The following is a 23,888-nucleotide window of genomic DNA, read 5'->3' as shown; positions in this document are numbered from 1 at the left end:
TACCACTGCCTTTCATAGAACCTTTTTTTTCCAATGAGAACACAGAGTTTTGCCACCCCTCCTCTCCAACTCATCCGGTCAGAGAACATCTTGTATTTACTGAGAACAATACAAGGCATGATATGAATGATGGAAGAGCTACGTGAACGCTCCCTGCGGTCAGTATGTAGAGGGGAAGCCACTAATATGAAACCCCCGACCTGGCTACTACAGTGATTTCAAGTTGCACTCTGGGTATCAGATAGACATGTGCAGAACAAAAAAAAATTATTTTGTGTCGTAGTGATTTGTTTTGTCGATTCGTTTCAGAATTTGTTTAGTTTTATTTCATTTCTTTTAATTTCCTTTTGTTTAATCCTTTTTTAACAAATTACAAATTTTAACAAAACGATTCAAATTGGGATCGGTCCAAAAACGATCAACCGATTCAAATTCTGTGTAAAAAGTAGTTGGTTGTGAAGCAGCGGGCCGGAAAGCGGGTCGCCGCGTCCTTAACAACCGATGACTCATTAGCAGGCTTCCCCGCTGAGAGCTGAAATATAAACAATACCGGTAATAAAAAAAAAAAAAATATGAAAAAAAAATAGCGTGGGGTCCCCCCCCTATCTATACCAGACCCTTATCCGAGCATGCAGCATGGCAGGCCAGAAAAAAGGGAGGGGGGACAAGAAATGACCCACCCCTCCTGAACCATACCAGGTCACATGCCCTTATCATGGGTTCTGCCTTCCCCACCCCAAAGCACCTTGTCCCCATGTTGATAGGGACAAGTACCTCTTCCCCGCAACTCTGGGCGGTGGTTGTGGGGGTCTGTGGGCAGGGGGCTTATTGGAATCTTGAAGCCCCCTTTAACCACTTAAGGACCGAGCCCATTTTTTACACATGTTGTTTACAAGTTAAAATCAGTATTTTTTGCTAGAAAACTACATAGAACCCCTAAACATTATATAGATATATATATATTTTTTACAAAGACTCTGGGGAATAAAATGGCGGTCATTGCAATATTTTTTATAACACAGTATTTGCGCAGTGGTCTTTCAAACGCCATTTTTTTTGAAAAATTGCATTTCACTGCATTCAAAAAAAAACAAAACAGTAAAGTTAGCCCATTTTTTTGTATATTGTGAATGATGTCATACCGAGTAAATAGATACCCAACATGTTACGGTTTAAAATTGCGCACACCCGTGGGATGGCGACAAACTACGGTCAATAAAAATCTCTATAGGCGACGATTTAAACATTTTTAACGGTTATCAGTTTAGAGTTACAGAGTAGCTCTTTTTTTTTAATTATTGCTCTCACTCTGGCGAACGCGGCGATACCTGACATGTGTGGTTTGAACAGCGATTTCATTTGCGGCGCGACTTCCGTTTTCTTTCGTGCGCGAGCTCACAGCGATGGGGGAGCGGTTAGAAATTTTTTTCCTATTTATTTTATTTTTTTTTTTTAATTTTAGCACAGGTTTTTAAAAAAAAAATAAAAATAAAATTTGATCACTTTTATAGCTGTCACAAGCAATGTAAACATTCCTTGTGACAGCAATATGCAGTGACAGGTACTCTTTATGGAGGGATCCCAAAGACCCCAAACCCCTCCACTGCACTTCAATGTATTCAAAATGCTGAAAACTGCATTTTTGAATACAGTCAATTTTTAAATTTGGCGCTTTTAGCAGCTGAGTAACCCGGACGTGACGTCATGGACGCCGCCTCCGGGTTCTGTCATCTGAGACCCGATCAAAGCCACTATCCGGCTTTGATTGGGACTCCAACCAGAAAAAAGAGAGGATGATGATTACATCACTGACTGTACTTGGGTGCCTGACAGGATAGAGGAGGAGGAGGGGGAAGGAGGAGGAGGGGGAGGATGAGGAGGACGCACAACTCCAACGAGGCAGGATGTGCTCCAGGTGCCGCCATAGCAGTAGCCAACCTATTGCGTCAAAAGGTTCATTAGTGTGGGCTCTTTTCAGCACATGCACAGTAGACTGCAGCGTTGCTGTTTGCAGCATCTATCTAAAGTGGATAAAGCGCAGCCAGAACACCAGTCGCTTGGGCACCACATGCTTGACAAGGCATATGATGACCTGCCATGCAGTCCGTTGGCAACAGCACCTGAAAGAGGCACCAGATCAAAACAAGCATACATCACCTTGCTCCTCATCTGCGATCTCAAACCCTACTATACCTTATGCGTTTTCAAATACCAGCATTGAGAGGGATGATGGTATAGCAATGAGTGGCACAGAGACTTGCAACCAATCTGCTAGCAGTACACAACTGCTTGATTTAAGCAGCAGGCAAATTTCACTACACCAGTTGCTGAACCACAGAAAGAAATACTGTCCCAGCCATCCACATGCTCAGCGTCTTAATGATAGCTTGGCCAAATTGCTAGCATTACAGTTGCTGCCTTTTCAGCTGGTAGACTCGGCTCCCTTTTGCGAATTTGTGAAATGTGCTGCACCGCAGTGGCAGGTCCCAAAACGGGATTGCTTTTTGCGTAAGGCCATTCCGGCTCTCTACCGTGATGTGGAAGGTAGTGTTTTGGCCTCGTTGGACAAAGTGGTCAGCAGAAAGGTGCACATTACTGCTGACTCTTGGTCCAGCAGGCATGGACAGGGACGTTACATGGGTAACTCTGCTGGCAGCTGGGAAGGATGCAGGACAGGGTTCGATGCTGGAGCTTTTTTTGCCACTAGGCCTCCAAAAACCTGGTGCTGGTTCTGCAACATCTGGCTACTCCACCACCTCCTCCTCCTCTTCCTCAATGTCCTCTTCTGCACGATTCTCCTCTGCAGCAGCAGTGCTCCCTAAGCGTTCAAGGGGCTATGCAAGCAGTCAGGCTAAAAGATGCCATGCTGTGCTCCAGTTGGTCTGTCTAGGGGATAGGAGTCACACCGGTGCAGAGATTCTGTCAGCTCTGCAGGGGCAGGCTCAGAGATGGTTGACGCCATGACTGTTTGAGCCAGGAATGGTTGTATGCGATAATGGCACCAACCTTCTCTCCTTCCTCCGACAGGGACACTTGACACATGTTCCATGCTTGGCACATGTTTTGAATCTGGTGGCACAGTGTTTCTTGAGCAGATACCTGGGCTTCCAAGATCTCCTGAGGCAGGCCAGGAAAGTCTGTGGCCATTTCCGCCGTTAATCCAATGTCAGTGCTCGCTTATCTGACATTCAACGGGAATTCAACCTGCCCACCAACCGCCTCATTTGTGTAATGTCCACCAGGTTGAACTCAACATTAGCAATGCTGCAGCGGCTGCACATGCAGCAGAGGGCCATCAATCAGTACCTGTGTTAGTATGTTAGTATAAGGACAGGGTCAGGGGAGCTTGGCTTTTTTTTGCCACACCAGTGGCTTTTGATTAAGGATGCATGCATCGTTCTGTCACCATTTGAGGAGGCCACTCGGATGGTGAGCCGGGACGATGCATGCATCAGTGACACTATCCTGCTAGTCTACCTGCTGGAGCATACGCTGCATGGAATCATGGACAGGGCACTTGAGGCAGAACAGCGCCAGGAAGAGGAGGACTTCGTTTCCTCACATGGCCCCCTTTATGCAGATATCATTCCTGCAGGGCCACAAAACACACAGGAGGAAGAGGATTTCGGCAACATGGATGTAGAGGAAGAGGATAGCATACAGCAGTCTTCAAGGGATGGGTTTGGATTCCCCAGAAACCCCAGGAGTTGTACGTGGTTGGGGAGAGGTTGCTCCTGCTGACAATGTCATCTTTAGTGACCCAGAGGACTCAGAAGCTCATTCCTCCTCCAACTTACGTTGCATGGGCTCCCTGATTCTGCAAAGCCTGAGAAAGGACCCGAGGATTTGTGCTATCAAGGAGAGGGATAATTACTGGTTGGCAACCCTTCTTGATCCACGTTACAAGGGTAAAGTTGCAGAGCTCATCCTGCCTTCACAGAGGGAGCAGAGGATGAAACATATTGAGAAGGCCTTGAAAAAAAAATTGTGTTCCGCCTTTCCAGACACTGGGAGGTCAACATTCTCCAGACGTGTTTCTGAGGCATCGTTCAGCCAAAAGAGGAGCGGTGGAGAAGGCGGCCGGCTGACCGATGCCTTTAAACAGTTCTTTTGTCCTCAGCAACACCCAGGGCTCTTAGGTATAAGCAACCATCGCCAGCGTCTCCATCATATGATTATGTAGGTGCAAGAGCAGACTTGGAGACCTTTCCAGCTGCGCATCCACTGGCTTACTGGGTCTTGAGGATGGACCACTGGCCAAATTTTGCTCAATATGTAATGGAGCTACTGGCCTGTCCTGCTTCCAGCGTGCTTTCCAAATGGACGTTCAGTGCTGCTGGAGGTTTTGTGACGGACAAAAGAGTGCGTCTGTCCACAGATTCTGTTAACCAGCTGACTTTCAGCAAAATGAACCAGTCCTGTATCAACAAGAGCTATCAGGCCCCTGATGCAGATGTAACTGATTGGATTTGCTAGGGGTCTGCCATACCTTGAAGGCTGCATAGGAAAAGTTTGTTCGAACAAACGAACCCCATTGAAGTCTATGGGACTCGAACCTCGAAAATCAAACTGCCTCATTTTGGATTTCTTTCTACTATCAAATACTGGGGTAGTGAACTTTTCCTGATGCTCACATCAAGCGGTGGTGTACTGCTAGCAGATTGGGTGCAACTCTCTGTGCCATTCATTGCTATACCATCATCCCTCTCAATGCTGGTATTTGAGAAGGCATGAGGTATAGTAGGGTTAGAGATCGAAGATGAGGAGCAAGGTGATGTATGCTTGTTTTGATCTGGTGCCTCTTTCAGGTGCTGTTGCCAACGGACTGCATGGCAGGAAGTCATATGCCTTGTCAAGCATGTGGTGCCCAAGTGGCTGGTGTTCTGGCCGCGCTTGATCTGCTTTAGACAGATTCTGTAAACAGCAGCACTGCAGTCTACTGCACAGGTGCTGAAAAAAGCCCACACTAATGAACTTTTTAGAGTCTGCTGGGATTTTGCAGCACCCTGCACCTGTGGAGCTATGTGCTGTGACACAATAGGTTGGCTAGTGCTAGGCCGGCCCATGGAGCACATCCTGCCTTGTTACAGTTTTGTATCCTCCTCATCCTCCCCCTCCTCCTCTATCCTGTCAGGCGCCCAAGTACAGTCAGTGACCTCATCATCCCCTCCCTCCTCGTCACTGGAGCACACTTGGCAATATGCTTCAGCTGTGGCAACATGACTGCTGGTCTCTTGTCCGTCGTTGTCACCCCCTCTCTCTAGGCTCACGTTATTCCCTTCATCAACCCGGGAATCAACATCACAGCTGTCAAATTGCTGCGCATCCTCCAGGAGCATGTCATTGACACTATGATTGAATAGTTCAGGTGACTCCTCCGTGCATGATGGTGGGGCGACTGAAGGAGTAGCTGTGGAGAAAGGGCCTGTGGATTGGGCCGCTTTGGCAGCTGCGGTGGAAGGCAAACTACTGGGAGCGTGGGTGTCAGAGGAAGAGGAGGATGAGGATGGCTTATTGATCAACTCCACCAACTCTGCCACATCTTGTGGATGAATAGCACGGGCAGCACTGGAAATAAAGGACGGGCGTGCTCCGCTTGCAGAGGATGCACTATGTCGACTGTGATCACCACTTTTCACAATCGACACATTGTGACCGATTATCAATACTCTCACTGATATCTGATGTAATCTATAATCCTATAGATGGATGATCTGTCATCCCTATAGATAAAACCCCAACTGAGCACAAAGGTTATTGCGGTTGATCTCTGGAATGATGTTTATAAAGATTTTAGAATGTTGCAGAAACTGACCGATAAACAATACTGGTACTGGTATCTGATGTATGAATCTATCCCTCACACAAGAACCTTGGCCCTCCCTACACTGTCTGATATGATGTAAAGAAATCAGTCTATCCCTACCTCACACAGGAACCTGTCCCTCCCTACACTGTCTGATATGATGTAAAGGAATCAGTCTATCCCTACCTCACACAGGAACCTGTCCCACCCTACACTATCTGATATGATGTAAAGGAATCAGTCTATCCCTACCTCACACAGGAACCTGTCCCTCCCTACACTGTCTGATATGATGTAAAGAAATCAGTCTATCCCTACCTCACACAGGAACCTGTCCCTCCCTACACTGTCTGATATGATGTAAAGAAATCAGTCTATCCCTACCTCACACAGGAACCTCGCCCTCCCTACACTGCTAGAAATGTCTCTCTGCACTGTCTGACTAAAAAAAAAAATGGCTCTGTTCCTGCCTGATCGACGCACAATGACTGCTGCGCAAGCAGCCCTTTATGTAGTGTGGGGCGTGTACTTGGCCCCTGAGCCATGATTGGATAAAGTCAGCCTGCCTTTAGTCCAATCATGGCAGAGATCTGTTGATCGGCCAAAGCATGAGGTCAGGGTGCATGCTTTGGCCAATCACGTAACGCGCTGCATGCGACAGCATTGAAGAAATGACACTTTGCTACAATGTAAAGTAGTGAGTGTACAGCTTGTATAACAGTGTACATTTGCTGTCCCCTCAAAATAACTCAACACACAGCCATTAATGTCTAAACCACTGGCAACAAAAATGAGTACACCCCTAACTCAAAATGGCCCAAAACGTCAATATTTTTGATGGCCACCATTATTTTCCAGCACTGCCTTAACCCTCTTGGGCATGGAGTTCACCAGAGCTTCACAGGTTTCCACTCTTCCACTTCTCCATGACGACATCAATTAGCTGGTGGATGTTAGAGACCTTGCACTCCTCCACCTTATGTTTGAGGATGTCCCACAGATGCTCAATAGGGTTTAGGTCTGTAGACATGCTTGGCCAGTCCATCACCTTTACCCTCAGCTTCTTTAGCAAGGCAGTGGTCATCTTGGAGGTGTTTGGGGTCGTTATTATGTTGGAATACTGCCCTGCAGCCCAGTCTCTGAAGGGAGGGGTTCCCTCAATGAACTGTAGCTCCCCAGTGCCGGTGTCGTGTCGGATAGTGCATCCGACGGACTGCGCATGCACGGTAAATGATGTCACTCCAGCTGACTGCTCCGCTCAGCTGGGGTTGACGTCATTATTGCACGTGCGCAGTCCCCGTCAGATGCATTTTTCGATGGGAGAAGGATTATAAGACATAGCAGCGAACAGCTGACTGAGAGCAGGCGGGGCTGCGGGATGGAGTAATCGAGGAGGCGGGATGAAGGACTGTATACTTTAGTATTATTTATAATAGTAATACAAAATACATGAAGAAATACCAAATATAACAAGTGATGGGGGTATAGCTATCTGACAGAACACCACCGCTGCTGACATGTGGGGTGGGGGGGGGGGGGGAGGGATCCGGAAGCTGGAGTAAATATGCCACCCAAGGTAAGAACTTGTCAAGCAGGGGGAGGGGATAAGGGGAATGAAGGCTTCCATTGAAGGACAAAACTTTAACACTGATGTGTGACCTGTCCACCTGGCTGCACCCCCTCTCCCCCTGTCCACCTGGCTGCACCCCCCCCCATCCACCTGGCTGCACCCCCTCTCCCCCTGTCCACACCCCCTCCCCCCTGTCCACCTGGCTGCATCCCTCCTGTCCACCTGGCACAGACATACCTGCCACCTGGCTGCATCCACTCTCCACCTGGCTGCAGAAGGACCAAACTTTATCACTGATGTGTGACCTGTCCACCTGGCTGCACCCCCCCTGTCCACCTGGCTGCACCCCCTCCCCCCCTGTCCACCTGGCTGCACCCCTCTCCACCTGGCTGCACCCCCTCCCCCCCTGTCCACCTGGCTGCATCCTTCCTGTCCACCTGGCTCAGACATACCTGCCACCTGGCTGCATCCCCTCTCCACCTGGCTGAAGAAGGACCAAACTTTATCACTGATGTGTGACCTGTCCACCTGGCTGCATCCCCTCTCCTCCCAGGTCCACCTGGCTGCATCTCCCTCTCTCCCCTGCCAACCTGGCTCCAACATCCCCTCCACCTGGCTGCATCCCCTCTCCTCTTTCTGCTTCTTCCTCTCTAGTCTGAGCTCTGCTGCACAGGACACTACAAGAGGTGGATGCGTCATATTCAAGTTCTTAACTTCCTGGTACTCCCTTCTGGTCACATTGCAGGTAAGTGCTCTGTATTAGTCACACCTGTATTGGTCACACCTGTCCGTCCCACTACATATGGGGGGGGGGGTCACACCTGTCCATCCCACTACATATGGGGGGGGGTCACACCTGTCCATCCCACTACTTATAGGGGGGGTCACACCTGTCCGTCCCACTACATACATATGGGGTGGGTCACACCTGTCCGTCCCACTACATATGGGGGGGTCACACCTGTCCGTCCCACTACTTATAGGGGGGGGGTCACACCTGTCCGTCCCACTACTTATAGGGGGGGGGTGTCACACCAGTCCATCCCACTACTTATAGGGGGGGGGGTCACACCAGTCTGTCCCACTACTTATGGGGGGGGGTCACACCTGTCGTCCCACTACATGGGGTACACTTGTCCATTTTACTGAAGGTTAGGGGTCACAAGTCACATCTGTCTGCAACAATATGAGATGGTGTCACACCTGTCCATATTACTGAAGAGCAGGGGGGTCACCTAAATGAACCACTGAGGGGGAGGAGTCATGCCTGTCCATACCACTATATTGAGGGATTTGGAGGAAGAAAAAATGAAAAAAAAAACAAAAAACAGGTCCATACCACTATGAGGGAGGGGGGGGGGGTCACATTTGATACAACACTATAGGGGAAGTGGCATTCCCATCACCCAAAGACTCACCAGCCAGCTGATCTCCCACTGCATGCCATTATGTCCCCTGGGTTCCAGCATGTCCATACTGAAGGCTCCTTCCCTGACCATGGTTGTGGTCATGCCGATACTCCAGCGGATCATAGCTGAGGGAGACCAACTGTTTTGGAAGAGACATGGAGGCCTACTCATCACAGGGGGGGCATTGTGTACCTGGGTACATAAGGGAGGGGCATCACCCACCTGGGTACCAGGCCACATTATATAGGGAAGGGGTATCACCCACCTGGGTACCAGGCCACATCAGGTGGGTGATGTATTATACGTAGGTGAAAAATGCACCCCCAGGTCAATAATGACCCTCCCCTTTAAGTGGTACCCAGGTGGGTGATGCCCCCTCTATATGATGTGGCCTGGTACCCAGGTGGGTGATGCCCCTTCCCTATATGATGTGGCCTGGTACCCAGGTGGGTGATGCCCCTCCCTTATGTACCCAGGTGCACAATGCCCCCCATGTGATGAGTAGGCCTCCATGTCTCTTCCAGAACAGTTGGTCTCCCTCAGCTATGATCCGCTGGAGTATTGGCATGAACACAACCATGGTCAGGGAAGGAGCCTTCAGCATGGACATGCTGGAACCCAGGGGACATAATGGCATGCAGTGGGAGATCAGCTGGCCGGTGAGTCATTGGGTGATGGGAATGCCACTTCCCCTATAGTGTTGTATCAAATGTGACCCCCCTCCCTCATAGTGGTATGGACCTGTGTTTTTTTTTTTTCCTTTTTTTCTTCCTCCAAATCCCCCAATATAGTGGTATGGACAGGCATGACTCCTCCCCCTCAGTGGTTCATTTAGGTGACCCCCCTGCTCTTCAGTAATATGGACAGGTGTGACACCATCTCATATTATTGCAGACAGATGTGACTTGTGACCCCTAACCTTCATTAAAATGGACAAGTGTACCCCATGTAGTGGGACGGACAGGTGTGACACCCCCCCCCTATAAGTAGTGGGACGGACAGGTGTGACCCCCCCTATAAGTAGTGGGACGGACAGGTGTGACCCCCCCCATATGTAGTGGGACGGACAGGTGTGTCACTCCCCCCTCCATATGTAGTGGGACGGACAGGTGTGACCAATACAGGTGTGACTAATACAGAGCACTTACCTGCAATGTGACCATAAGGGAGTACCAGAAAGTTAAGAACTTGAATATGACGCATCCACCTCTTGTAGTGTCCTGTGCAGCAGAGCTCAGACTGGAGAGGAAGAAGAAGAAAGAGGAGAGGGGATGCAGCAAGGTAGATAGGAGGACAGAGCCATGTGGTCAGAGGAGAGGAGGGGATGCAGCCAGGTGGACAGGGGAGAATACAGCCAGGTGGAGGGGATGTTGGAGCTAGGTTTACAGGGGCAATGGGAGATGCAGCCAGGTGGAGGGGATGTTGGAGCCAGGTTGGCAGGGGAGAGAGGGAGATGCAGCCGGGTGGACCTGGGTGGAGAGGGGATGCAGCCAGGTGGACCAGGGTGGAGAGGGGATGCAGCCAGGTGGACCTGGGAGGAGAGGGGATGCAGCCAGGTGGACAGCCGAGAGGGGAGGATGAAGCCAGGTGGACAGCCGAGAGGGGAGGATGCAGCCAGGTGGACAGACAAGAGGGGAGGATGCAGCCAGGTGGACAGCCGAGAGGGGGGATGCAGCCAGGTGGACAGCCGAGAGGGGGGATGCAGCCAGGTGGAGGGGATGTTGGAGCCAGATGGACAGGGGAGAGGGGGGATGCAGCCAGGTGGAGAGGGGATGCAGCCAGGTGGCAGGTATGTCTGAGCCAGGTGGACAGGAAGGATGCAGCCAGGTGGACGAGGGGGGAGGGGGTGCAGGCAGGTGGACAGGTCACACATCAGTGATAAAGTTTGGTCCTTCTGCAGCCAGGTGGAGAGGGGATGCAGCCAGGTGGCAGGTATGTCTGAGCCAGGTGGACAGGAAGGATGCAGCCAGGTGGACAGGGGGGAGGTGGTGCAGCCAGGTGGACAGGGGGGGAGGGGGTGCAGCCAGGCAGACAAGGGGGAGAGGGGATGCAGCCGGGTGGAAAGGTCACACATCAGTGATAAAGTTTGGTCCTTCTGCAGCCAGGGGAAGAGTGGATGCAGCCAGGTGGCAGGTATGTCTGAGCCAGGTGGACAGGAAGGATGCAGCCAGGTGGACAGAGGGAGAGGGGGTGCAGCCAGGTGGACAGGGGGATAGGGGGTGCAGCCAGGTGGACAAGAGGGGAGGGGGTGCAGCCAGGCAGACAAGGGGGAGAGGGGATGCAGCCAGGTGGACAGGTCACACATCAATGATAAAGTTTGGTCCTTCTGCAGCCAGGTGGAGAGGGGATGCAGCCAGGTGGCAGGTATGTCTGAGCCAGGTGGACAGGAAGGATGCAGCCAGGTGGACAGGGGGGGAGGGGGTGCAGCCAGGTGGACAGGGGGAGAGGGGGTGCAGCCAGGTGGACAGGTCACACATCAGTGATAAAGTTTGGTCCTTCAATGGAAGCCTTCATTCCCCTTATCCCCTCCCCCTCCTTGACAAGTTCTTACCTTGGGTGGCATTTTTACTCCAGCTTCCAGATCACCCCCCCCCCCCCAACCCCACGTGTCAGCAGCGGCGGTGTTTTGTCAGATAGCGATACCCCCGTCACTTGTTATATTTGGTATTTCTTCATGTATTTTGTATTACTATTATAAATAATACTAAAGTATACAGTCCTCCGTCCCGCCTCCTCTCAGTCAGCTGATCGCTGCTATGTCTTATAATCCTACTCCCGTCGAAAAATGCATCTGACGGGGACTGCGCACGCGCAATAATGTCGTCAACCCCAGCTGAACGGAGCAGTCAGCTGGAGTGACGTCATTTATCGCGCATGCGCAGTCCGTCGGATGCACTATCCGAAGGGAGGCACTATCCGACAAGACACTGGCAGCACTCATGCAGCCCCAGACCATGACACTCCCACCACCATGCTTGACTGTAGTTAGGACACACTTGTCTTTGTACTCCTCACCTGGTTGCCCCCACACACGCTTGACACCATCTGAACCAAATAAGTTTATCTTGGTCTCATCAGAGCACAGGAGATGGTTCCAGTAATCCATGTCCTTAGTCTGCTTGTCTTCAGCAAACTGTTTGCGGGCTTTCTTGTGCATCATCTTTAGAAGAGGCTTCCTTCTGGGATGACAGCCATGCAGACCAATTTGATGCAGTGTGCGGCGTATGGTCTGAGCACTGACAGGCTGACCCCCCACCCCTTCAATCTCTGCAGCAATGCTGGCAGCACTCATCTTCTTATAGCCTAGACCATCTTTATGTAGCACCCTCCTTGACAGGTGCTAGGTAAAAGCATATATTGCTCCTAACGTACTAACAAATCCATCTCCCCTGCTTATCAGGGGAGATGGATCTGTTAGTTTGCCTGTTACATGTTTACGGGTGTGATTGACTGGGTATGAGGGAGTGTCCTCACTGTGTCCAATGAGGGAGCTTGTTGACCGGTGCAGGAACCCTAACCAGTAGCACATCAGGGTTTATGGCAGTCCCAGTGGGAGGGAATTCCTGCAATGCATCCTGGGATTGACCATAAATACTGAGGGGACATGTGACAGGGTATATTTTGGAGGGAGCAAAGTCCCAGGAGAAGGTGGATGGCTGTCTCTCCTCCTGCAGGTGTGAGGAAGGTGGTTCAGGCGGTCGGCCTAGTGAACCAGGTGTGGAGCTAAGCGGCAGAGGATCCAGAATGCTGACAAGCGGAGCTGCTGGCAGAGTCTTGTGGGAAAAACAGTATTGTGAGAACCAAGGGATTTGCCTAAGGGTCTGCCTAGGAGAGGGGACCACTCCAGAGAAGTCAGGGGATCAAGGAGGTAGCTCACACAGGAAGCATAACAGTAAAGGGGGTGCCGTGTAGTTAACCCTGAAGAATAGGAACAGTAAAGGGGTGCCAGGAAGGGCCCTGAAGATTGTTCTGCAGTACAGTACAGTTTACCTCAGGAAGTTCACCTAATTCTACTTCACTGCTTATGACAAGGTGAAGCAGCGGCCTAGCCGTGACTAGCGTTATTCAGCGTTACTCAGCGTTATTCAGCATTTTTCAGTCTTTCCAGCCAATTGTGCATAGTTATACAAAGTTGGAGTATCCCACTCATTCTCTTCTCCTACCCAAGTTCTCAATATAACACAAAAACTAAAGATACTGGACTGTTTCCTGACTGAGCTAAAACACTTGGGAAAATGTTGAACTGTCATGTTGTTGCTAATGGTAACCCAGGGGAACCCATAACCAGCAGCTCCCAAGGGAGTAGTGCTACATTTATGTAGAGCAACAATTGTTTTTTTTTTCCAATCATCAGAGAATTCTTTGCCATGAGGTGCCATGTTGAACTTCCAGTGACCAGTATGAGAGAGTGAGAGCGATAACACCAAATGTAACACACCTGATCCCCATTCACACCTGAGACCTTGTAACACTAACGAGTCACATGACACCGGGGAGGGAAAATGACTAATTTGGCCCAATTTGGACATTGTCACTTAGGGGTGTACTGACTTTTGTTGCCAGCGGTTTAGACATTAATGGCTGTGTGTTGAGTTATTTTGAGGGGACAGCAAATTTACACTGTTATACAAGCTGTACACTCACTACTTTACATTGTAGCAAAGTGTAATTTCTTCAGTGCTGTCACATGAAAAGATAGAATAAAATATTTACAAAAATGTGAGGGGTGTACTTACTTTTGTGAGATACTGTAGTTTAAAATTCCCTCAATTTTTTGGCCATCTTCTCGCCCAAGAGAGCTGCACCCCCCCCCCCCCCCCCAAATAAGGTACAGTCTATCCCTACTTTAAATCCGGCATCTGACTGAAAAGTCAGCCCAGTTCTGCAGGAACCCAAAACTCTCCTTCCTGCACCCATTCCTCAGCCGCTTGTTAACTTCTCTGAGCTCCCACTGCCTCTCTGGTGTGGCTCAAGGTACAGGCAGCATCTCTGAGAATACCACCTTGGGGGGTCCTTCTCTTCACTATAGCCCCTAAGTCCCTGAAATCATTTTTTTACAAAAATGTGAGGGGTGTACTTACTTTTGTGAGATACTGTATATATAAATGACCTTCTTTATATACAGTGTTTGAGAAGATCACATTTTTTTTGTTATCATCTATAAATAAATTCTATAGTTCAGCATCTAAAGTTTTGATAAGTATCAGTAATGAGTTTTGTCTGTTTTCTTCCCTAGACCTGGAGGGTAAAATGTTCGTCTTCCCCAAAGAAACCAACACAGCTCATGTCATTCTAAGACCTACAATTACAGAGCCATTGAAGGAAGTCAGCGTCTGCCTACGTACCTACAGTGAACTTTCTCGTGGTTATTGTCTCTTGTCTGGTGCAGCTTCAAAAAGCGCTGATGCTTTACTAATCATGTTCTATCCTCCAAGTGGCTATAATGTATATGTAAATTATATAAATCAAGGAGGCAATGTTTTCAAGACAGACTCAGAGGCTCTGGACTGGAGACACACCTGTGTGACCTGGGACTCCGACACTGGGTTGGTCCAACTTTGGGTCAATGGAAAGCTCTATCCTGGAGGAGTTTCCAGTAAAGGGTCTTCTATCGAAGCTTCAATCAGCCTTATTTTGGGACAGGAACAAGATTCTTATGGTGGAGGGTTTGATGCTAAGCAGTCATTGGTTGGTGAAATAAGCGACGTCAACATGTGGGACTATGTCCTGACTCCAGAAAACATTCGGAAAGTCACCTCTGGTGATCTCTATGGAAATATTCTTAGTTGGAGGTCTCTACTCTATGAAATAAAAGGAGAAGTTCTTGTCCAGCCTAAACATTTGCGTAAGTCTATCATCTTATCTATTTACTTTTTTGTTAATTATTGCATAGCAGTGTGTTGTGTATGGGTCTGTGTAGCCGCAGACTAGTCAGGATGCCCATGCTGACTCGTGTCCACAACCATTGGCCACGTGAGCATCAGAACTGGACCACAGAGCAATGGAAGAAGGAGGCCTGGTCTGATGTCTGTACAAATGGTTTGAGGAATACATAAATGAGTTCAAGATGTTGACTTGGCCTCCAAACTCCTCTGTTCTCAATACAATCGTGCATCTGTGGGATGTGCTAAAAAAGCAAGTCTGATCTGTGGAGGCCACAAATCACAAACTGCAGGACTTCAAGGATCTGCTACTGATGGCTTGGTGCCAGCTACCACAGCATTCCTTCAGAAGTTTAGTGGAGTCCATTCATCGATGGGATATAGCGGGTGGTCATATTGTTATGGCTGATTGGTGTATAATCTATATACAAACTCCCTTAATTGTGCGACTGCTCCTTGTTCTAAATCTCCATCACTGGTAAAAAAAAAAAGTCCCTTAACCACTTGGCCACTGCTCACATTGCTGCTACTGCAGCAATATGGCTCGATACCGTCCAGCGACGTAGACCTACGTCGCTGGACTCCTCCCCCTGTAAGCGGCGCTCGCGTGCCGCCGGAGGCTCGCTCCTGCTGTTTTCAGTCACAGCGGGAGTCGGGCCAGGGGAGGAGCGGCGGCGATCGCCGCTGCTCTTCCCCGATCATCGGGGAATCGAGTGAGGAGATCCGCCTGCTTGTGTAAACAGAGCGGGCGGATCTCCTAAGTGACAGGCAGGGTCAGATTGCAGGGTTCAGCATAGCTAAACATCCGATCTGTCCCTGTGTCACTCAGTCACCTCCCCCCCCCACACGTTAGTAAGCACCAGGCATACATTAACCCCTCCCTCTCCAATAAAATTAACCCCTTCCCTGCCAGTGTCATTTTTACAGTAACAGTGCATATATATAGCACTGATTACTGTAGAAATGTCACTGGTACCCCCAAAAGTGTAAAAAATGTCAGTCAAGGGTCCGATCTGTCCGCCCCAATGTCGCAGTCCCGCAAAAAAAAAAAAACACTGATCGCCGCCATTACGCGTTAAAAAAAAAACACCAAAAGTGACAGAAATCTTTCCCGTAGTTAGTAAACGCAATAACTTTTGCGCAAACCAATCAAAATACGCTTATTGTGATTTTTTTTTTACCAAACATATGTAGCAGAAAACAAATTGGCCAAAAATTAAAAAGAAATGTGATTTTTACATTTTTTTGGGGGGAATTTCATATGAAAAAATTTGAAAAATATTGTTATTTTTTCAAAATTGTCGCTCTTTTTTTGCTTATAGCGCAAAAAGTAAAAATCGCACGGGTGATCAAATGCCACCAAAAGAAAGCTCTGTTTGTGGGGAAAAAAGGACGTAAATTTTGTTTGGGTACAGCGTCGCACGACCGCGTAATTTTCAGTTAAAATTCGCACAGCGCCGAATCGCAAAAAGTGGCCTGGACGTAAGACAGCAAAATCCTCTGGTGGTAAAGTGGTTGATGGCCAACTGAGAAGATGACTGAAAGTTAACTGCCAAATCAGTGTAGTTACTGGATCTGAAAACCGCATATACATAAAACGAAAACCAATATATTGAACTTCCTGAGATATCGGAGTGTATAAAATTGTTTTGTAGATAGATTGTGATCTGTAGTAATAATGATTTTTGTCTGTTTTCTTCCCTAGACTTAGAAAATAAAGTCTTCGTCTTCCCCAAAGAAACCTACACAGCTCATGTCATTCTAAGACCTACAATTACAGAGCCATTGAAGGAAGTCAGCGTCTGTCTACGTTTTTATACCGACCTTTCCCGCCCCTATACTCCCTTCTCTCTTGCTACTCCCGGGAAGGACAATGCCTTTCTCATCTACCAACAGCCTCCAAACACTTGTTCTGTATATATCAACCAGGAAGTCACTAAGTTTAAGACAGACCCTGAATCTTTGGACTGGAGGCACATCTGTGTGACCTGGGAATCCAGCACTGGAGTGGTCCAACTTTGGGTCAATGGGAAACTCTACCCCAGAAGAGTCTCCATGAAAGGGTCTTCTATCGCAGCTGAAACCAGCATTGTTCTGGGGCAGGAACAAGATTCTTTTGGTGGAGGGTTTGAGGTTTCTCAGTCATTTGTTGGTGAAATAAGTGATGTCCACTTGTGGGATTATGCCTTAACACCCAGAGATGTACAGAAAGTCATCTCTGGTGGTCTCGTTGGAAATATTTTTAATTTAAAGTCTGTAGATTATGAAATCAAAGGGGAAGTTCTCATCCAGCCCAAACCTTAATTTAACCAGCTTGAGGTTGATTTACTAAACGCAAACAGGCTGTTTACTTCAATGGAATTTTCCTTAGTGTATGAGGTGAAGCTCTGCTGACCTCATCATTTGGACTGGAGGAAAATCTGTGTGACCTGGGACTCCAACACTGGAGAAGTCTGACTTTGGTTCAATTGGAAACTCTACCCCAGAAGAGTCTCCATGAAAGGGTCTTCTGTAGCAGCTAAAACCAGTATTGTTCTGGGGGAGGAACAAAACTCTCGGTGGAGGGTTTGGTTGGTGAAATAAGTGACGTCCACATGTGGGATTATGCCCCGACTCCAGGAGATTTACAGAAGGCCATCTCTGATGGTCACCTTGGAAATGTCATTAACTAAAAGTCTCTAGTCTATGAAATCAAAGGGGAATTTTTCATCCAGTCCAAACCTTAAAGTCAGTTTATCGGCTTATAATCGGCTTATAATATACACCTTGATGTACATTTACTAAATACAAATAGGCTGTTCATCTTGCAAGGGATTTTCCCTTAGTGTATGATGTGCATCTATGCTGACTTATAAGGGTCCTTTCACACAGGCTTTCCACCCGGCGGACTCCATTTTTATCTGCGGATCCCCGCTAAGCCGGTGGATTTACAGGTCTGTCTCCGCTTACTTTGTATAGACAGACCTATCAGATCCACACTTTCCTCTATGGGAGATCAGATGAAAACGGCTATTCCCATCCGCTCTTCCAGAGGGATGGAAAATAGGGTTTCCATCCGTCTGGATTTCACCGGCAGGATCGGATCGGATAACGGCGGGTGTCAGCGGAGATTTCAATGCTGAAATCCCCTGCTCCATAGAGGTGCATAGAGCATCCGATCAGGTGCACCTAAACAAAAGCTGACAGGCGGACCTGATCGGAAAGCCCGTATGAAGGGGGCCTAAAGTAAAATTTTGTCCGACGAATGATCTGCCAATTTTCGGATTATTAGTATAGTGCTTTTGACAGCCGATTATGAATTTTTGGACGTCAAAATCTGGATGTTCAGGCTATAAAATTCTTATCGTACGTCAACACAATGTCCGACTTTCGTTTAATTAGTACAGTTTTCATCTAAAAAAAATGGTAAGAGCAAGACTAGGCATGCTCAGAAACCAAAGAACGCATACAAAACAATTCAACACATGACAACACTTCTGAAGTGGAATTCTGTCGTACGGGAATTTTCGTATGAAAGTAACTTCTTCACTTTCCATATGAGACTAGCATGCAACAGAAATCGGACGCAAGATCGTTTCTATAATCTGATCGTGTGTACGAGGCTTAACTCTGGAGAGGATCAACTTTAGGTAATAGGGAAACTTAGAGGTGAAAATGTGCTGATCACCCAATCGTGTGCCAGTGTAAAATACTGTTATTTTTCCTTGCATGCGATTGGGTATTCTTTGCAAAGTGGACTTGTCCACAATGACTAATGCCTCGTACACACGCAACGATTATCGGCCGACCGATCGGCAGTCTTTTGTCCAGTGTTGTTGTGTTGGTTGAAATGTGCCTAGACTGCACACAAATTTTCTCGGCCAACAAAAACCAACTTCAGAAGTGATGTCATGTGCTGGTTTAATTTTCCGTGTGTTTTTTCTTCTCTGAGCATGCCCAGTCTTGCTCAACAGATTTTTGTCTGCCGAAATCTGTACTGACTGACGGAAAATCGGCCGTTCTGTTGACGTCACACAAAAATTTTATAGCCTGCACACCAGATTTTGTTCGGCCGAAAAGTCGGAGACGGTTGTCGAAAGCATCATACTAACAAGCCGAAAATCGGCCGATCGGGCATTGGCCGAAAATTCACGGCCAACTATCGATGCGTGTGTACGAGACATAAGCTAAGCGAAAATTCTCTTGCAAACTGAACCACCTGTTTGCCTTTAGTAAATCAACCCTTCTGTTCTTAAGATGCCCCAACTGCTGGTTCTGATTCTGAATAACATTAAAAATGAAGATTTATTTCTCCTCTATATCAACAATGAGAGCTCACGATGACAAGTAAACATCAAACAATCAATGTATTAAAGGACTCGTAGCTTAGCTAAAGCACATGAGCAGGGTAAACAAGACTACGAATGATTTGCTTTTTTATGTCAATAATATTTTTTTCTTGTAATTTTATTATTGTGTTAAAAGTAATAATCAGTAACATAAACAATAAGAAATTCAATGCATGGAAACAAAATTCCAGCTGTATTTCCTTCTGTGTCTTTGCTTTATTCTAAATCGAATTGGTTAGTTTTAGGTGACTTTCTCCCCTTCCGTCTACTTCAAGTATTTGTAGGAGGTAATAAGGGTTAAAACCAAATGAGGAGATTTTTTAACACTACCAGCCCGGCAAAGGGGGCAATAAATGTGGTAAATCTGATCTGGTAAGTCCAAGAACAATCAATGCATTGCACTTAACTGCCATTCACTGATAATATTCATCATAAAACATAAGCATTTTACATAGGACCTCCAAACCTCCAACAAATAACTTAAAGTGGTATTATAAGATTTGCTTTTTGTTAAAAATAATAGCAAACATGGTATACATACTTACCTGCTCTGTGCAGTGGTTTTCCACACAGCAGCCCTGATCCTCCTCTGCTCGGGTCCCCCACCGGTGCCCCTGGCTCCTCCCCTTTGACCAGTGCCCTCAACAGCAAGTAACTTGCTATGGGGGCACCGGTGTGTGATCACTCCCAAGCCCTGCTCTGTGTATCCATTAGACACATAGAGCCCAGGCTCGGTCCCACACTCGCTCTCTCCTCATTGGCTCACTGGCTGTGATTGCCAATGAGGAGAGGGAGTCCCGGTGTAACGTTAAAAAACCCTACCTCGTGAAAATTCCCTACCCTTGTCACTTCCTGTGCACCTACCTCATGGAACAGCTGATCAGCTTACCACTGCGCATGCTCACAGCTCCGAAGGGTCATGGAACAGCTGAGCAGCTTACCACTGCGCATGATCATAGCTCCAAGGGTAGGGAATTCTCACGGGGTAGTGTTTTGTAACGTTACACCGCATCAGCTGTTGCCGCGGGTACATTAAATCATCTCCGCTGCAACATTAAATCATCTCCGCTCCTACCACTGTGACTTCCGTGATCTCGGCTACTAAATGTAAATGTGGGGGGTGTATGAAAATATAAATCACGGAGATTTCGGCTCCGTGAGTTATATTTGCATAGACCCGCCGCCGCTTTTAGATTTAGTAGCTGAGATCAGGGAAGTCACAGGGGTAGGAGCGGAGATGATTTAATGTTGCAGCGGAGATGATTTAATGTACCCGCGGCAACAGCTGATGCGGTGTAACGTTACAAAACACTACCCCGTGAGAATTCCCATACCCTTGGAGCTGTGAGCATGCGCAGTGGTAAGGTGCTCAGCTGTTCCATGACGTAGGTGCACAGGACGTGACGAGGGTAGGGAATTTTCACGGGTAGGGCTCTTTCACGGAACACCTGGACAGCCAAGGCTCTTATGCACATAGCTGGATTGAGAGGAGGCTAAGGTGAGTATTAGTGGGGGGGGGGGTGGCAGCACCCAAGGTTTTTTTTTACCTTCATGCATACAATGCACCTTCAGCCTTTATAATCACTTTAATATTCATCATACAACACCAGTAAATTTTCTGACCGTTAAATGTGCAAAGAATGTTTAGGATTGATTTAGACCCATCCAGTCCAATGCAGTGTATTAATGTGTGTTGAACGGGCTTGTAGGTGGGGCCAAGACCCAAGGTACCCAATCAGGGAGACCACACACAGTTATTGATGTTGTCTTGTATTTTGTATACAGGTTAGCGGTAATGAATAAAGAAAGTTACTGATATAAGGAAATATAGCTGTTAATGCTTAGAGCGTCACCAGGCTTGGGCCTGTATTACATGAGGATTCTTCTGCTGGATGGATGGCAGTTTGCTGAGTACCCAAAAGGCATTATAATGCTGCTGGGAAGAATAATGTTACTGGTTAGGATGCTGGAATGTGTCTTCGAAACAGGCGTTGTCCCTGAGGTGACCCTACTCACCAGGATCCTTTCCCCACTCCATTAATTTTCCCTCACCAGCAAGGTCTTTGTCCCTGACCTACCACTCTCTCCAGGAACCTGTTATATAATGTATTACATTAAGATGGCAGCCAAAGATCTTGAGGGGTTGCAGCATCCAATCAGACAGTTGGCTCTTCTGAGATACTGAGTCCTTAGGGGGCCAATTCCCCAATAGACCCCGCTCCATCATTAATAATGGCGCAGTGCCACTTAAAAAATGGGGGGGACCTGCAGCTGCCTACACTCCCCACTCTTAACGGATGCAAACCTTGGCACAACTAAAGTCTACACAGGAAGAATGTACGGAATAACAGATGAACAACAAAACATCACACAATGTAATCAGAGTATTTAACAAGAAATTTTCCTCTAAAAGCCCTAGTAGGGTGACTGCCATTGCCCATATTTTCATCAAGAGGACCATCTTCAGAAGATTGTTCCAGAGGTCTACGGTAGCAGAGGATTGTCACTGATGGGTAGGCTAGCCTCACATAAACCCTTGGAAATATCTACAGTCTCTAAAGCTGGATCAGATGTACCTTCCAAGCTCAATGGTTGAGCTGCAATAGGAGGTAAGTACCAGTCCACAGGGGCCTTCAAGATTAGGGGCACATTCCTTGTATCTTGACTATCAAAATTCCTGGAGGGCTACACAGAGGAACCTGCTTTAACCACTTGCCGACCAGTTACATTGACTGTACTGCGGCAAAGTGGCTTGATTTCGTCCAGCGACGTAGACCTACGTCGCTGGACTCCACCCCTTCTGGGCGGCGCTCGCGCGGCGCCGGAGGCTCGCTCCCGCTGTGTTCAGTCACAGCGGGACTCAGGCCAGGGGAGGAGCAGCGGCGATCGCTGCCGCTCTTCCCCGATCGTCGGGGAATCGAGTCTGGAGATCCGCCCGCTTGTGTAAACAGAGCGGGCGGATCTCCTAAGTGAAACAGTGACAGATTGCAGGGTTCAGCATAGCTGAACATGCGATCTGTCCCTTTGTCACTCAGTCACCTCCCCCCACACACGTTAGTAAGCACCAGGCATACATTAACCCCTCCCTCTCCAATAAAATTAACCCCTTCCCTGCCAGTGTCATTTTTACAGTAACAGTGCATATTTATAGCACTGATTACTGTAGTAATGTCACTGGTACCCCCAAAAGTGTCAAAAATGTCAGTCAAGGGTCCGATCTGTCCGCCGCAATGTCGCAGTCCCGCAAAAAAAAAACACCAAAAATGACAAAAATCTTTCCCTTAGTTAGTAAACACAATAACTTTTGCGCAAACCAATCAAAATACGCTTATTGTGATTTTTTTTTTACCAAACATATGTAGCAGAAAACAAATTGGCCAAAAATTTTAAAAAATTTAGATTTTTCCATTTTTTTGGGGGGGAATTTCATATAAAAAAATGTAAAAAATATTGTTATTTTTTCTAAATTTATGCTTTTTTTTTTTGTTTATGGCGCAAAAAGTAAAAATTGCACAGGTGATCAAATACCACCAAAAGAAAGCTCTATTTGTGGGAAAAAAAGGACGTAAATTTCGTTTGGGTACAGCATCGCACGACCGCCTAGTTGTCAGTTAAAGTCTCACAGTGCCGAATCGCAAAAAGTGGCCTGGACGTAAGACAGCAAAATCCTCCGGTGGTAAAGTGGTTAAAAATGCAAGGCCTTCTTATATGCTGAAGTAAGTTTACCTTGATACCTGCTTGATCCTCTGCTATAACATCATACAGCTGTGACTTTGGCAAAGGTTGTTTTTTAACAAAACAGGGACAAGGCTCCCACAGGGGCTCCAACATGTTGCCCTTCTCATCCTTTGAATTCTTGAAAAATATCCTAAATCCCAGTCTCAGGGGTAGCAAGTCAACTGCAGCCTTATTCTGGTAAAAGTTGATGCCGTTCTTAAAGAGGTTGTAAACCCCAAAAACATTTTTTTTTTTGAAACCTGCAAGAGAAACACATAATGAGCTAGTATGCATCGCATACTAGCTCATTATGAAATACTTACCTTAGAACGAGCCTCCGCCGTGCCATCCGCTTACTTGCATGACGGGCGACATATCCAGTCGTCCGTCTTCCGGGATCGCGGCATCCGGCCATCTGATTGGCCGGAGCAGCGGTGACGTCACTCCCGCGCACGCGCGCGGGAGCCGACAGTCACAGCACGGGGCTCTGAAGGAACGGCACGAGCGGCCGTTCCTTCACAGCGCATGCGCCAGTGACGTCACTGGCTGCATGTAAGGTAAATATCTCCTAAACGGTGCAAGATTAGGAGATATTTACAGTACCTATAGGTAAGCCTTACTATAGGCTTACCTATAGGTAAAAGTTACTGAGGAGGGTTTACTTCCTCTTTAAAATACTTGTTTTGGGGCTTCCGGTTCCAGCGCCGCATGAAGGATGAAGCAAACTCGGCTCCTGCTGAATCCCTCCTCATTCAGCTATTTATAGTCCTGCCAGTGTATCTGCTCCCAAGCTGATCACCCCAGACTGTGGCAACCAGGTGGAGCAATATTTAGATCGCTCTCACACCCGAGCAAAATCTCTTCCCCGTCAGCACCACGAGGCAGACATTAACATGAGGCCCAATATGGCCGCCACTCCAGACCAAGAAGAAACTGCCAGACCTGCACTCACTTCACAGCCATCTGAGCCGCTGGATGACGCAGCACATGCCCACATCGCTCTAGCAGTTGTAAAGCTGCTCACACCAATAATACAGGAGGCGGTGGAACGTTGGGTCCTACTGAGCCTAGAACAACTAGGCCAGGATATGCAGGCCCAGTCCTGCTCCCTACAACAAGCTGAGCAGAGGTCCTCCTCCGTTGAAGATCAACTACACCAGGTAACTGATTCTGTGT

At 47.8% G+C, this 23,888-nt stretch overlaps 1 protein-coding gene across 2 annotated transcripts in view; it reads left to right on the top strand.

Annotated features, from left to right (window-relative positions):
• The window catches only part of LOC309554198 (uncharacterized protein), a 328,195-nt gene that overhangs the window by 3,964 nt on the left and 300,343 nt on the right, over window positions 1-23,888 (top strand). Inside the window, exons 3-4 of one of the 2 annotated variants that reach the window (XM_082255832.1) lie at window positions 14,022-14,630; window positions 16,373-16,966. The exons of the other annotated variant lie outside the window; for it this stretch is intronic. Coding sequence (XP_082111958.1) covers window positions 14,022-14,630; window positions 16,373-16,966 — 1,203 coding nt within the window. The remainder of the gene's footprint in view (window positions 1-14,021; window positions 14,631-16,372; window positions 16,967-23,888) is intronic. 2 annotated transcript variants of the gene reach the window in all.

The sequence above is a fragment of the Pelophylax lessonae genome, assembly GCF_965119305.1.
Source record: "Pelophylax lessonae genome assembly, chromosome: 4".
Lineage (NCBI taxonomy): Eukaryota > Metazoa > Chordata > Amphibia > Anura > Ranidae > Pelophylax > Pelophylax lessonae.
The sequence above is the reverse complement of the archived record's forward strand: the minus strand, read 5'-3'. Positions and strand labels throughout refer to the sequence as shown.